Source organism: Lacerta agilis, chromosome 1, assembly GCF_009819535.1.
Source record: "Lacerta agilis isolate rLacAgi1 chromosome 1, rLacAgi1.pri, whole genome shotgun sequence".
In the NCBI taxonomy this organism is placed as follows: domain Eukaryota; kingdom Metazoa; phylum Chordata; class Lepidosauria; order Squamata; family Lacertidae; genus Lacerta; species Lacerta agilis.
In genome coordinates this window covers 66,759,826-66,775,934 of record NC_046312.1, presented here as the reverse complement: position 1 = coordinate 66,775,934, position 16,109 = coordinate 66,759,826, and the positions used below count along the sequence as shown (strand labels likewise).

Here is a 16,109-nt window from a genome sequence, read left to right as displayed (position 1 = left end):
AACATATTTTAATATGCTTCTGGGTAACACATACTTTGCAAGCAAAGGATTTTCAGCACCTATTGCGTCAGTATATTTGCCACCTAATTCACTGCTACTTTGTGCAAAATGCAAAGATGGTCCCTTGTTCAACAAAGAAAAACAGAATGCAAGACTACACCTAGAACGGAACAGAATATGGTATGAATACATATTCTGTTATACTATCAACAGTTTGTATGAAATTAAGCCTGTGTATGCATTCCTTGTAAAGCAAATTGAAAACAGAACTTGATCTGAAAAACAAAGAGACGCAAAAGAATCCCAAATTTTCAGTAGTTGAGTACACATGGTTGTTTAACATCCCAAAGACCATAACACTGCTCCCGGAGGCAGGTAACATTTGCCTTTGACATTTCCCTTTGTAACCATTGACATGGCACTCCTATAGTCACACCCAAATCCCAGCTTGATGAGAGGAGAAAACGACCTACATTGTCAAAACTATCTGTGAGAAATGTATTAGATAGGGAAGGGAGCAAAGTTCAGATGGAGAGTCACGCTTGGAGCAATAGAATTAAAAGTTTATTGGAGAGGTATAAAGCAGGTAACAGAGACAGTAACATAAGGAACCTTGCAACCTTCCACAGCAGTTAAGGTTACAGGGAAGTAATGCAACCAAGAGCCTGAGGGCTCTTTTTCAGGAGCATTTCACAAGATGTAAAACTATATAAATAGTTGATTAGCATAAATGTTCATCTGGTTGACAAATATGTATTGATCATATGTTGTATTTAGCACTGCTTATTTATTGGACACTTAGCTTATACCATTTATCATGTTTATGCTATGCACCATTTTTGTCAGAAGGGAAATTTTTGGTGAAGCAGCACTATGGCTCTGAACAAAAAACACTAATTCTCCCTTTATAAATTGAAATACAGGAAGTATGTTCCTTGCAAAAAGCAACACTAAACTGTAATAAAATATCCTGGAACTTTATCATGCTCACTGAAATTTGAACTACACTAGTAGGGTTTGGAAACTACAGGCAACTCACAATTTACACAGGGAGTACATTCCTGGCCTCCCAACGTGTAACCGGAATCATGTATATTTGGAGCATCCTGGAGGGGCAGTGGGGCTTGCACAGCTGATGCGCGGGGAAGCTTCTTCCCTGCACATCAGCTGAGCGAATCTTGCACAGCTGACGAGCAAAGAAGAAGCTACTGCTATGCTACCCTGCAGGTCAGCTGTTAGGCAGGAAGGCCTTAACAAAGCCCCGCTGGGCCTCCAGCTCATGAGGAGACCCTCCCTACAGCCCGAAGAGGACATCTTCTTTTGGTTCTAGAGAGGGTCTCTTCATGAGCCAGAAGGACTCTCCAGTGTGCTCCCCATTTCCAGGTTCCCAGCACTGCGCATGCGCACAGTCGCCCACAAATAGCACATGTGTAAATGAGGAGTTGCTTGTACAGCTATATCACCACATTTATATAGGAAAATGGAGGTATTCAAGAAGCTTTGAAAACAAGTCTCTGAATCCACAGAAATCTAGTTCAAACACATCTATCAAAATATTACAATTGTTATAGTGGATGCATTTGGATGCCTGGAAAACTAATGAGAGGGTAACGTGAACCAAGCTGTCATAATGCATTTATTCAGTAACTACATTGTATAACGCAGTAGTCTTCAACTATCCATAGAGCTTACATAACTACTATACAATACGACTACCAAGCAGGCAACTTTAAAGTGTACAGTGGAACCTCAGGTTACGTACCATCCTCCTTATGAACGCTTCGGGTAACAAGCTCCGCTAACCTGGAAGTAGGTGCTCCTGGGAGCAAACTTTGCCCCGTGATGCCAGTGGAAGTTGCGCACTGGCGGCACGGCGGCAGTGGGAGGCCCCATTAGTAAAAGCGTGTCTCAGGTTAAGAACAGTTTCGGGTTAAGAACGGACCTCCAGAACGAGGTGCCACTGTATTTTAATATTTCCTGGTAGTGCAGAAACTTTTATATCGCCAAAGAGGAGAAGTGTCTGAAAAATGCAGGTTTTTGTGGGAAATATTTTCTTTGATTCCATCGTGACATCTGCTACATATTCTAGTAGGCCTATAATACTTTCAAACAGGAACTGAATATTTGCCTAGGCCTACTGTCACATTTTCTAATGGTTTTAGAATTCCGAGAAGCTGTACTTGTCATAAAGGTTAGTAATATACTGATGTTTTAGATTCACAGCAGTGAATAAAGGGACAAATAGAATTTCCCATTTTTTATTAGAACGTTGTTGCATGTCTCATCCAGCAGAAGTCAGAATCTTACATCACATGTAGAAAATGCTGGGGGCTACAGCTCCCATCAGCCCCTACCAGTATGGGCACTGGTCAGTGATGAGTGTTGTCACCACACTGGCTAGCCTTGACTTAAGTTGCCATCATTTCTACTGAAATAGGCTTATTACTGCAGCCAGCTCATGTTATGCAAGATTCACATCTATGTATTGGCCATTGGTCACTATTGCTAAACAAAGCTGCATCCAATTATGCCCAAAATGTAAGTGTTTCGTTCAAGAATGGCAATAGAGAACACAATTGTTTTCTTCATGAGTTTTAGCTCAAAATAGCTCTAATGATATAAAAGTTCATTATTTGCCTTATACTGAAGGGCCTCACTGTCCTCACATCTTGGGACAAGTTAAATGAGTTTCCGGAGTATAGCTAACAAAAATGTGTGTCCCTTCTGGGCATTTCTTTTTAAAACTGAAATGGCTATGAGAAATATTTCCTGTTAGGAAGGACACATTTTGCTTGCCTCCATTCCCACTGAAATACTTTTAAAGGCAGCATTACAAGTGTCAGAGTGTGCTTTGAAGGTAGTATATATATTCAATGTATTATGATGAGCATGCTTTAGCAATTCATAGTTCAAATGTCTATGTAAAGTATATGTATTAAACATGGTGGCTTTCACCCATTATATGGAGATGTCTTCTCAATAGGAAATCCATTTATCTTACTTTTTCCAGACACAGCACTAACAAATGGAATACTGGCACTCTGCTACAGTTTGCTGAAGCTATGTGCATTAAGGAAAAGTAAAAAAAAAAATACTTTCAAAACTATTTCAGCATTGTGACAACTTTTAAAACTTTTCCATTAACAGCTGAAAACTATTATTTTATGCAGCACATTTACTGAAGAAATGTATTATGGTTGGTTGGCACACATTGCTCTCTTTAGTTCTTCAGATTAAAAAAAATTTCCCCACCAAAAGGTATGTGCACAACTACATCACACCTGGAATATAAAAACTTGATTGCTAAAATCTTGGCTGGGGCAAGATGCTGGCATCACATGACCCCTTTACTGTAGCAGCTGCACTGGCTCCCAGCTGTTTCTAAGTGCAATTCAAGGTGCTGGTTATTGTTCCTATTTTAGTATATGTGCTGCTGAAGCAAGTACAGGGTGCTGGTTATTACTTTCAAAGCCCTAAACAGCTTGTGACTGAGCTAGTTGAAGGATCATCTCCTCTTATGTGACTATGCCTTTCCCTTGAAGATTGACTGTTGGCTGTTCCTGCTTGTACCTTCATATGGACAGTGCAGCAGCACAAAACTTTATGCCCAAAGTAAATATTCTGTTTGTTTCCTTACGAACAAAGGCACATTGCTTCCAACAGTTTACTTCTTAATGACTGCTATTTAGCACAACCCGCGCTGTGGGTTAAACCACAGAGCCTAGGGCTTGCCGATCAGAAGGTCAGCGGTTCGAATCCCTGTGATGGGGTGAGCTCCCGTTGCTCGGTCCCAGCTCCTGCCCACTTAGCAGTTCGAAAGCACGTCAAAGTGCAAGTAGATAAATAGGTACTGCTCCAGCAGGAAGGTAAACGGCGTTTCCGTGCGCTGCTCTGGTTCACCAGAACCGGCGTTGTCATGCTGGCAACATGACCCGGAAGCTGTACGCCGGCTCCCTCAGCCAGTAACGTGAGATGAGCGCCGCAACCCCAGAGTCGGACATGACTGGACCTAATGGTCAGGGGTCCCTTTACCTTTACCTAGTCACATCTACTCAAGCTACTGAACTGAATGGGGCTTACTCCCAGGTATGTGAGGTTAGGACTGAAGCCTCACTCATTATTTCCAGAGTTTTATTATACAGATCTGTGTAAGGCAGAATGTAAGCCATAAAGACGTATCTGTACTCCTCTGTAGGGGGGCCTTGGCAGTAGCCCATCATCCTGAATAAGGCCACATATAAAATCCTAAAGACAAATGTGGTCAGTAATTCATACGAGCTAGTGCAGGGGGGGAAATGTGTGTGCGGGGGGGTAACATTCTCATGTCCTTGTTTGATCTCAAAAAAAATCTGCACGCTTCCTTCAAGTCTTATTCACATTCCAGTAGGCAAACCAATTTACATGGGAATTCTTGTTGCCAAGCACTTCAAAAGCCATGTTAGAAGGGAAATATGCCATATTGAACCACTTAGATATTGTATTCATTGTGCCCATTTCCCAACCACATTACTTAAAGTTTTAAACCATAGTACAATTCCACCGCAATTCTTCATTCCACCAGGATGTCAATGAAAACAGAGCAAGTCATATACTAATGGAGATATGGCTGAGTGAAAGTAAAATTAATATTGCTTGGCTAGTACATGCAAGTAGAAGAGGAGAGTCTCTGAGAATACATTGTCAAAAAATGGCAAGACAGCAATGTAGTCTCACATAGCTTTCTACAAGACCTTCTTAAATCTAGTGAAAATATGTCTTTTCAGGTGTGTCTAATGAACACTTTCATGAAGTATTTCATTTGCATATTACACAACTGTGGAAGTGCCATGTCTCAGTGCTAGAGTGCATGCATGGTGTACACAAGATCTGGATTTCAATCCCTGGAAATCCCTGTTAGAATAGTTTCAAAAGAAAGGCTGTGAAAAATTTGTGTTTGCCCAACACACTGGAGATCTGCTGCCAATACAAAGCAAAAGTGGCTGGCTGAGCTCAGTATCAACCCTAGCACAGAGCTACTGGTTCAGTGACAAAGAGAGAAAACCACAATGCCCTCCTGGTAAATATTCAGTTGCTTGGCTTTTAGGACTACTGTACAGTGGTACCTCAGAGCTCGAACGGCTCCATTCTCGAATGTTTCAACTCCCGAATGCCAAAAACCTGGAAGTGTTCTGGTTTCCGAACACTCCTTGGAACACCAATGTCCAACACAGCTTCTGCTGTGCAAAAACATAGCTGTCAGCCAATCAGAAGCCATGCCTCAGAACTTGAACGTTTTGAAAGTCGAACGGTCTTTTGGAACGGATTATGTTTGAGTTCCGATGTACTACTGTATTGGTAAACAAGTTTCAAGCTTTCATGGCTCATTTCCAAAGAAACATATAGAAACATGTAGGAAGTGATATTTATAAACTCAGAAAAAAAGAAGAGACCTCAGGTGGAATTTCTGTGTCTTAAGATGAGTCTAAGATCTATGTGGGGTTCCTGAAGTATTGTCTTCTGCTCAGTTTATCATTAGGTCACAGCAATGTGGTTCAAACTAGAAAGAAGCTTATTGTGCTTGACCCAATTCAGAAACTGCCACAGCTGCCTGCCTTAACAATGATACGTAAATTTACCAACAGCAAGATTTGGTACTTAAGTTCACTGGTGTCTAAGATAGCTGTTGATACTACCTATGACAGAACAATACTGAATATGTAGTACTGTATCACACTCACATCACAGGCAGTGATGCAAGCATAAATGTTTAGGATGCAGCTGCAAGTGGTTTAAATTTATCTTGCTCAGTACTTTTACATAGGAATGTAATGTTAAGTATGGATCTGGAGCAAATATCAGTGTTACCCCCATAGTGATATGTTTTGAATAGTGTTGATATTGGGTCATAAAACCTTTGACCCAAGTAGTGCTGCTGGCCGGCACTGCAATCAATCACCTTTACGATCGTCTCCGACATCAATGGCGCCCAGGCACACTTCTGCTGCGTCCTGAGCGTTCTCCAATTGCAGAGTTAAGCACAGCGTCGCGATGGCTTTTTAGGTCTGCTTCTCCGTGGCGTCGTGAAATAACTTGACAGACGCCAGTGCTACTAAACTAAACTAGACTTTATTTAGTAGCACACACACACAAGTCCTCCAGACTTGAGCTGCATGCTTGCAGCAAACAACATTCAGCAGTAACACAAAGCAATAAGGCAGAAGAATGCAGAGAAGGGGAAAGTGAAACCAAACCTCCCCTTTTCTAGACAAAGGAAAAGTGCCCGTATTACAGTGGGCAAGGCTAAACTCCCAGGATCAGAACGCCTCTTGCATCATTAACTCTATGATGCCCAGAAAACCTGACACCCCCTCTCGTTCGCAATCCTGGGTAAACATATATGCATTTCATTCAACATTTAACCCATCACAGAAACCTTCGTGTTTCTGGAAACTCAAGGGCTTTGTGAATCCATCGGCAAGATTCATTTCGCTAGGACAGTATTTCAGCTTGACCACATTTGTCCTAACGCTCTCATGCACATTTTTGAACCGAATATCCAGGTGTTTGGTTCGAGCGTTGAATTGGCCGGATTCAGCCAGCTTCAGGCATGGCTGGTTATCCTCCCATATGGTGATGGGTAGGTAACACTTCTCACACACTTCTTGCACTAGGCACCTGTAGAATTCAAGCTCTCGACACATTTCTGAAAGAGCACTGAACTCTGCCTCAGTGGATGACAGAGCAATTAAACTCTGCTTTTTTGACCTCCAGCCAATTACCGAACCTCCAAATTTTACCACCATTCCAGAAATTGACTTCCTGTCTGAGCCGCAAGCCCAATCAGCATCCACCCAACATTGGAGCTGTTCATCACACTGGGCTTTGCTGCCTCTCGGCTCAGCAGATTTACCAGACCTGACCTGTCGCCCTCAAAACCCGGAGGGGGTAGCATATAGATTTCCTCCTGCAGCGGTGCGTTTAAGTAGGCGACATCAATGTCAAAATGAGCAGCTTCTGCGCCTCTTTGCGCTGCTACAGCAAGAAGCAGTCTCATTGTTTCACTACGGGACGTGGGTGCATAGACTTGTGAGTAATGCACTCCTGGCCTCTGACTGAAACCTCTTGCCACCAATCTAGCCTTATATTGTGGCTCTCCACTTGCAGTGGGTTTCAATCTATAGACCCAGCGACAGCTCACAGCTTGCTGTCCAGCTGGCAGAGTTGTCAGCGTGAAAACTCCAAGAGATTTCATGGCACTAAGTTCTTTCTCCATTGCTTGTTGCCACTTGCTGGATTCTGCCTGAGGTAATCTCTGCACCTCAGCGAAACTTTCCGGTTCGCAGTGAGCAAAACCAGCCCAAACATTTGTGGCTTGGAACCTGTCAGGAGGTTTCCCCTTTGTAGTGCGCTTGGAACGCCGTGGCACCACCGGTGACTCGCCCCCTGACCCAGACGTGCTAGACTCAGCCTGGGAGTCCCTGGCGTCTGGTGAACCACCAAGCGACCTACTGCACTTGCTATGTCCCCCTGGACTGGGCTTCCCTGTTGGAGACCTTGGAGACCTACCTCGCTTGCCTCTCCTAGCTACTTCTGGAGATGTGGGTGCACTCCTTGTTTCTGTCTTCACCTGTCTTTTTGGGATTGCCCCCTCTGACACTGCACCCTGGTCGTGTTCGGGAATGCGGCCCAAAACACCAGCAGGTTGACCACCTTCTGCACCACTAGCAGGTGTAACTGGCTGATCTTCATAGTCAAGATCGCTGAACGGATCTGTGAGCACCTCAGGATTTCCATGAATCCTTTTCCAGCCTTGCTGCTCACAAAACTCAGCGCTCCTGCTGATTATGACTCGTGAACGATCGCCATCTGGGAAAGCAAATCTCCATGCTTTCGAACCTGTCTCGTAGCCACAGAAAATCAACTTTTGTGACCTTGGACTGCCCTTTCTACGTAAATGTTTGGGGATAAGAACCCAAGCTTCTGCCCCGAAGGTCCGAAAATAGTGGACCTTGGGCTTCTTTCCATAAAGTAGAAAGTAGGGCGTGGTCCCTATCACGGAACTGTATGTCCTGTTAAGAGTGTGGCAGACAGTTCTCCAGGCTTCAGCCCAATAGCATCTTGGCAAGCCTGAGTCAAACAAGAGAGCATCTACTGCCTCCTGCATTGTTCTATTCCTCCTCTCAGAAACACCATTCTCTTGAGGAGAATAAGGAGCAGTTTTTCTATGCTTGATACCTTTGGCACGAAAGAAATCCTGCAGCTTAGATGCAGTAAATTCTGTGCCTCGGTCTGTCTGAAACGCTTTCACGCGGGTTCCAAATTCCACCTCTACTGCTTTCACCCATTCTATAATCTCCTTCGCTGTTTGCCCCTTGTCTTTGAGCGTGAAAATCCAACCTGCTCGACTAAAATCATCAGTGAGACAAAGAACATAACGAGAATTACCCATGCTTGGCACCCCCATTGGACCACAGAGATCCGCATGCACAAGCTCGAAAGCTTGCTTGGTCACCCTATCAGATGATGGGTAGCTGCAAGAATGCACTTTGGCTCTTTTACAAGCTCTACAGTCTAGAAACTTGGAGCACTCCTTCATTTTACAACCATCAGTGCACTCTACCTGCTTGCGCACGTATTTCCAATTCACGTGCGAGAATCTGCGGTGCCATAAATGCAAACACTGATCATGCGTGGGTAAGTTGGCATACTGAGCTTGAGTCTCCTCAGAGATGCCATTACTTGTTTCAGCACCCTGCGCCCTCTCTGTGGCGCTGTTGTCAGTTTCCAGCATATACACCCCATCATGGCCTTTCACCTGGACCAATTGTTTCCCATCTTTGGATATGGTGCATACCTGGTTCCCAAAACTGACCAGATAACCTGCATTGTCTAAAGCTGAAACAGAAAGTAAACCAAATTTCATACCATCTAAAACATACACATCAATGTCATCATTAAGACAAGGCATGAACATAACACCAGTTTTGGTAACAGGTCTTGTGGTTGAATCAGCCAGAGTGACTGCAGTTGCATCTTGGATCGGCCTGCAGTTCCGCAACTGGCTGCTAGGTGGCGCTAGATGTCTCCCCGCACCACTGTCTATAAGCCAACGCAGCTTGGGGGTAGCAACTGTCTTTCCAACCAAGGCATATGCAGCTGCTTTGCAGTGGGCTCCAGCCCCTCCTCTGCTTGCTCTGGAAGGTCCTCTTCTCCCACGACGTGGTCTTCCTTTCATCTCCCGGTTGCCATGGAAACCATCTTTGAAGTCAGCCTGATCGCAGTCTGCCTGAAGATGGTTATCAGAATTGCACAGATAACAACGCTTAGCTGCAAAAGCTTTAACAGAGCTCTCAGCGTTTTCTCCACTCCTGGGCTTAGGCAAAAAGCAACCCCCCTTAACAGCTTTCCCTTTCTCTCTCTGCCTCCGGTCCTGTTCGTCCTGCAGCCTCCCAGTAACATAGTCCAGATTCAACTGGCTTGCAGGCATGGACTCCAGCGTTAAGGAAAGAGTCTCATAACTGGGGTCTAGTGAGCTCAGAAGGATATAGACCTTTTGTTCCTCTGAAAAAGGAACATTCAGCTGTCTCAACTTGTTGAAGAGTGCCAGCATTTTGGCCACATGTTGACGCACACAGCCTCCTTCTTGCAAACGTAACTCAAACAGCTGTCTAGTTGTATGAAGTTTGGCACCAGCTGACGTTCTTTGAAACACACGCTTAAGACACTCCCAAATTTGGTGGGCATTAGTGGCAGCGTCTATGTGCACCATCAGCTCTTCCTCTATGCCCATGACTATGTGAGCAGTAGCCCTCTGGTCTTTCTTAAGTGCTGCAGCAGCTTCAGCAGCAGGGGCTTGAACTGGTGGGCTCTGAGTACAAGTCCAAAGATCTTTAGCAATCAGAAATATCTCCATTTTCTTGGCCCAATCTTGCCAGTTTCTCCCATCCAACCTTGGAAAAGGTGGCACGAAACTCTCATGGGACTGCGCCATCTCCCCCCTGGGGCTTGAGGTAACTCACGTGGCTGCAAACTCAGCACTCGCCTCTCAGCTCCCAGCTCCGGAAAACGGCTTCTCTTCACCAGCGAGGTTTCCCTGCTTTGTGCCTCAAAAGCATGGCACAAAACAGTCCTCCAGCTGGGCTATCGGCTGCCGGCCCCGCAGACATGCAGACCTCCCGTCCTGGCAATCAATCTCCTCAGGACGCCTCGCCATCAAAGCGTAGCTTCTTGGCAATAAAGCAATTAAGCCATTAAGCCATAACCTGTTTTGAATAGTGTTGATATTGGGTCATAAAACCTTTGACCCAAGTAGTGCTGCTGGCCGGCACTGCAATCAATCACCTTTACGATCGTCTCCGACATCAATGGCGCCCAGGCACACTTCTGCTGCGTCCTGAGCGTTCTCCAATTGCAGAGTTAAGCACAGCGTCGCGATGGCTTTTTAGGTCTGCTTCTCCGTGGCGTCGTGAAATAACTTGACAGACGCCAGTGCTACTAAACTAAACTAGACTTTATTTAGTAGCACACACACACAAGTCCTCCAGACTTGAGCTGCATGCTTGCAGCAAACAACATTCAGCAGTAACACAAAGCAATAAGGCAGAAGAATGCAGAGAAGGGGAAAGTGAAACCAAACCTCCCCTTTTCTAGACAAAGGAAAAGTGCCCGTATTACAGTGGGCAAGGCTAAACTCCCAGGATCAGAACGCCTCTTGCATCATTAACTCTATGATGCCCAGAAAACCTGACAGATAGTGTCTAAGATAGCTGTTGATACTACCTATGACAGAACAATACTGAATATGTAGTACTGTATCACACTCACATCACAGGCAGTGATGCAAGCATAAATGTTTAGGATGCAGCTGCAAGTGGTTTAAATTTATCTTGCTCAGTACTTTTACATAGGAATGTAATGTTAAGTATGGATCTGGAGCAAATATCAGTGTTACCCCCATAGTGATATAATATACATGTGAATAACAAGCAGCACAATACAGTACTAGAATGTGACTCAAAAAGGGCAATTCTCTGTGCACTGTGGGACAGTACGTGGGATAAAGGAATTCAGAATAGACAGTGCATATTTATTCTTCCATTGAAAATTCTTTACCAAATAGTTTGAATTACTAAAGGGGAAAAAATACCAACCCAGTGGAAGGAGTAGTTTGTTTTTGTAAAGATTAACAGAACTATTGAAGATACTTTTGCCTCAAAACTATTAGCGCCTGAGAGTTTATTTCACATAAAATAGGCATAAACTGCATCAAGATTTTATAAAATTTATATTGGTCATACTTGTTTACAGAAGGAACCAACCAGTGACAAGACTTAAGAAACCTTTCATTTAAAGGCTTGCTTTATATTTTGCACAATTCATCAAGCCCTGTTATTTGCATAGATAATTAGAAAACATGACAACAGCCTTATGGAAACACTCTAATCAAATGTTGTAAACAACCTTATGTGAGAGTTTAGTTTTCGGCATGACCAATACCACTGCAGTGTTCAAGAATATGAGGCTGAACAAGTTTCAAAGTATTTTCAGGTCTGATATTGTTACAATAAATATGTAAATTATGTTGTCTTTAATATAAAGATATATAACAGCCCAGCCTTAATGGATAGCTGTCAACTTTTCCCTTTTTAAGGGAAATTCCCTTATTCCGAATAGGATTCCTCGCAAGAAAAGGGAAAAGTTGACCGCTATGCCTTAATGTGATGCAAGGGTTACTGAGTTCAATAGGATTTCTATAAGTATGCACAGAATTGCAGTTTAAGGATTATATTTTTATTTTAAATGCAGGAAGCATATCATCTTTATTTAAATGATTACAAAACTGAAGAGACAGCACACTAATAGTTTGAAGAAGCCTAAGTAAGAGGTGTCAAGACAAACAAATAGGATTTTCCCAGGCACTGACACACGAATGTATTAAAGAGCATTCAGCCCTTCAAAATCCTGCTTAATGACAGCAGATGATTAAAGGATCAACATAAAATATTCCCTGTAATGCAACTCCATGTAGCTGTTTAGGTATAGGTCAATACTATACACATCTACATTTAAATACAGTTCTTAACCTGAAACTGTTCTTAACCTGAAGTACCACTTTAGCTAATGGGACCTCCCGCTGTCGCTGCCCCACCAGAGCACAATTTCTGTTCTTATCCTGAAGCAAAGTTCTTATTTCTGAAGCGTTATTTCTGGGTTAGCGGAGTATGTAACCTGAAGTGTATGTAACCTGAGGTACCACTGTATGTGTTGAAAGGGTTTTTTAAAATATTCTGCACATTACAGATTGTTTCGTATCCCCTGTTACTGAATATCAAAGTTCTAGTGAAAAACAAAGATGCTGCTGCAAGCCTGAGGTTTGCTCACCCCATTTTATAGAAATACCTACTGTATGTTATCCTACACAACAAACTCTGATACAGAAACACCCCTTAGAGAATTCACCAGACACCATATGCTTTGCTTCCCACATAGTTAACAAAAGGGAGAAATGAGGAAACTGTTATCAGGATTATGGACTTTTGCTACACCTGCAAAGATGACATCAGAAATGTGACAGACTCATAACACAGAAATTTAAAGGATTTGCACATTACACCTTCTTACAATTAAATCAATACCAGTCCCCAGCAAAGCCAAGGCTACAGTGCTAACCTCACCTACTTGGGTGTAAGCCCCACTGAATTCAATAGGGCATATGTCTAAGAATACAAGGTTACAATTGCACAGTTGCAGACACGAGTTGAATAATTCATTATTTTAGGAATAACCTAAGAGAAATGTGACCAAAGTATTGTAAACATAAACTCACTTATTTTTTCAGACTCAAACTCAAGGAATTAATCACCGATTTATAATCTTTGTGGTGAATAGTGCCTATTGTTCATGCCTCTACTTATTATTGAAATTTGCTTGATTTTCCCTTATGCAAACAATTACAGTACAGTACAACGTCCTCTCACACGGAAACAACAAATGTCAGCAACTAAACTTGCCGACGGATGCACGACACACTACGCACATTCATGTACTGCACACACTGTAACGAGACTTCACACCCCCTCCCCTTACTTCCCTTCTCACAGTCCTGGGGGGCGGGAATCCTCTTTCCGGGCCTCCCTTCCTCCCCCCCCCTTTTTCCTTGCGTCATCGAATACACACTCAGGATGCGCCAGGAGCTATATAATAAACTAACGAGGAGAAGGGAAGACACTGCTGGTGTTTTCACGGTCTCCGCCAGACGGTTTCACTGCAGCCACACCACCAGGCTGGAGGAGGCTGCTGTGGAGCCAACTTGCCCACCTTCGCCACAGGAAAGCAATGACACGCTGGCCGTTCACTTGTATTCACATCCCCACGTGTTTGTTTGTGCGCGCGCGTCCCCACTTTTCAGAAGGGGGAAGGGAGGCACGAACCCCGTCGTTGTCCCTCAACATATCCTACGTGTCAGTTGCCCAGTCACGCTGTTCCCTCCACCAGTTCCTGTGAGGGGAAAATTACATGCACACAAACCCGCTCTCTCCTGCCAACCCTGAACCTCGTGAGAGGAAATGCAACGCTCTCCCATGATGTGCCCCCCCCAACCGCCCTTTAACCGCCACTCCGCTTCCGTACACGAATTTATTAATCCTCTCCAACCTTCCCACCTCAGTCCCCTCTCTCCCCACTCCCGGTGTACAAGGAAGCCATGTCCCTCCCCGTCCCCCCTCCCCACCGACCCTACCACCGCCAACAGCCACACCTACCTGTCTTCTCATGGTCGTAGCCCACCACAATGAAATAATCTGCCAGCCTGGCCATGGCTGAGGAGAGCCTGCCTGGGCCCCCGCGAGCCTCGCCGCTGCCGCCGCTGACACCGCCGCCGCGCCTGGGAAACTCAGCATCCTCCCCTCGGCGCCTGCAGCTGCTGCACAAGAAGAAGGAGCAGCACCTCAGCCATGTTGGACGCCTAGGCTCGCAGTGCGCCTGCGCGCGCTCCCAACCCCCCCCCCCAACCGCCGCAACGCCGCTGCTGTACTACGACCTCGCGGGGGCAGGGCGGGCGTTTGCGGGGTTTACAAACACCGCGCGCCGCTGCCAGGCGGCTGCAGCCCACGCTCAATGGGGTCAGAAGAGGGGAAGGTGGGGGGGGGGAAGCGGACAGGGGTGGGGAGACGGGCGTTTCCCTTCTCCCCCCCCCCACCTCACTATTGCAGTGGTTTGCAACTGGGTGCACGTTTGCGTGTGGCGCTCTGCATGACTCGGGTGTGTGAAGGACCCATCGCCTGCAAAAGCCGCAGGACGGATGGCGCCCTGAGGCATAAAGCTCAGCCCATGCCTTAGCCCGGCACTTCCTTCCTGTTTGGGAATTAATACAGGGCGTGGGGACACGGAGGAGATTTCAAATCGCCCCCCCTCCCCCGAGATTCGCGAAATCTCCTGCGAAAGTGTGTCCCGCAGGCCGCAGGCTTTCAGCCAGACTTCGCTTCCGATTGCAAAGTGCTTAGAGCTCACCCGAAGGCCGTTTTCGCTCCTGCTCGGAGCCTCTGTCTGCTGACTGTGCGCATGTGTGAAGGGCAGCTTTAAATTGCTTGCGTTAGGTTTTCGAACCCATTCATTGCCATGAGGTAGATTGTAAACTGCATTCCAGCCATCCTGCATTTGGGTGTCCTCCGGGCGGCTACCGTTTCTCATAGACATATTTTGAAATTGCATGTTCACCTTTTAGCTTCTGCCTAGCCAAGTGTTTGGAGAAATGTCTTCTCAGTTTCATTTCTCTGTAGGGAAAGATCTTCAAAAAGGCAGGGGTGATCTTGGCCCAAACCCCATTTGTAACTCTTGGAATTATTTTTTGTTTTATCGCACCCATTATCTTTACTGACTGCATGATCCTGAAGGTTACTCAAAGGTTATTTACTCCCAAGTAGCAGCCTAATCCTATGCAGAATTAGTACACTTAAGCCTACTGAAATCATTTCCAGATTTGCGTTAGTTTTTAATTAAGGGTACTTTAAAAGTGTGTTTTAAAATAGCACTAAAACACAATAACTGAGTAGTAGGGCCTAAGCCAAATGACTTAAGTGTTTCTATTCTTGAAGGACAGACATGGATATAGAGGATATGAAGCCAAACACTTTGGGTTGGAGCCAGACATGACCCATTGAAATCAATGAGTCTACTCAAAATATGGCCAAGTCTAGATTCAACCCCATGTGAGATTACATTATCGAACTCTACAGAATCCATGGACTTCCCCACAAGCAAGTATCTCATGGTTACAGTTTGGAGCTGCAATCCTATATACAGGTAAAGGTAAAGGTACCCCTGACCGTAATGTCCAGTCGCGGACGACTCTGGGGTTGTGCGCTCATCTCGCTCTATAGGTTGAGGGAGCCGGCGTTTGACCACAGACAGCTTCCGAGTCATGTGGCCAGCATGACTAAGCCGCTTTATACACTTACCTGAAAGCAAACACTATTGAATTCAGTACCCCTTACTTTTGAGTAGACATGCACAGGCTTGTGCTGTTAATGAATTTGTTAGTGTTCCAATTCTAGATGCACTCTGCAGCTTTCGGGATAATTTAAATCAAGTTTATTCTGAATTTACTGCTTAGACAATGAGTTTAAGATTACAGATTTAGTGATTTCTAGGGAATTTACTTTAAAAAGCTTGTAAGGGAGAGTAATGTTGGTGCAACAAAACCATTTAGAGTGTGCTCTGATATGCAAATGTGGTCAGTATAAGACCACTGTGTTTAATTTATGTTCCCAAAGTGGCAACCAGAACAATACTGTGATGGGAGCTGAGCAAGGTTCAACTTTTGCACAAGTGATAAAGGCCTATGGCGATATGGCATATTCCACAGATGATGGGATTGTTCAGAAAACCACATCTATACGGCTGTCATAATGTTGGCAAGTTTCTCACTAGGAAGACCCGCTCTTTTGTTTGGAAACTCCATGCCAGCATTGCACATTCCTGGAAGCTGCTTGTACTGGTATGGAGGCTTTCCACCCAATCGAACCTGCCCATGTTGTGAATTACTCACATATCTTATGGCAGCTGCATGGAGCCCACAGCTGTGGCTCCTTTTCAGCTGCAACAACTTCACCCCCAAATAATGCAAGAAATAG

General features: G+C 44.8%; 1 protein-coding gene across 4 annotated transcripts in view; it reads right to left on the bottom strand.

The window, feature by feature from the left end:
* SBF2 (SET binding factor 2) overlaps positions 1-13,962 on the bottom strand; it is a 214,641-nt gene extending 200,679 nt beyond the window's left edge. For all 4 annotated transcript variants that reach the window (XM_033152645.1, XM_033152665.1, XM_033152673.1 and 1 more), the window contains exon 1: positions 13,740-13,962. In XM_033152645.1, the coding sequence (XP_033008536.1) occupies positions 13,740-13,794 (55 nt within the window). In that variant the 5' untranslated portion in view covers positions 13,795-13,962. The remainder of the gene's footprint in view (positions 1-13,739) is intronic.
* Positions 13,963-16,109: the final 2,147 nt, after the last annotated feature.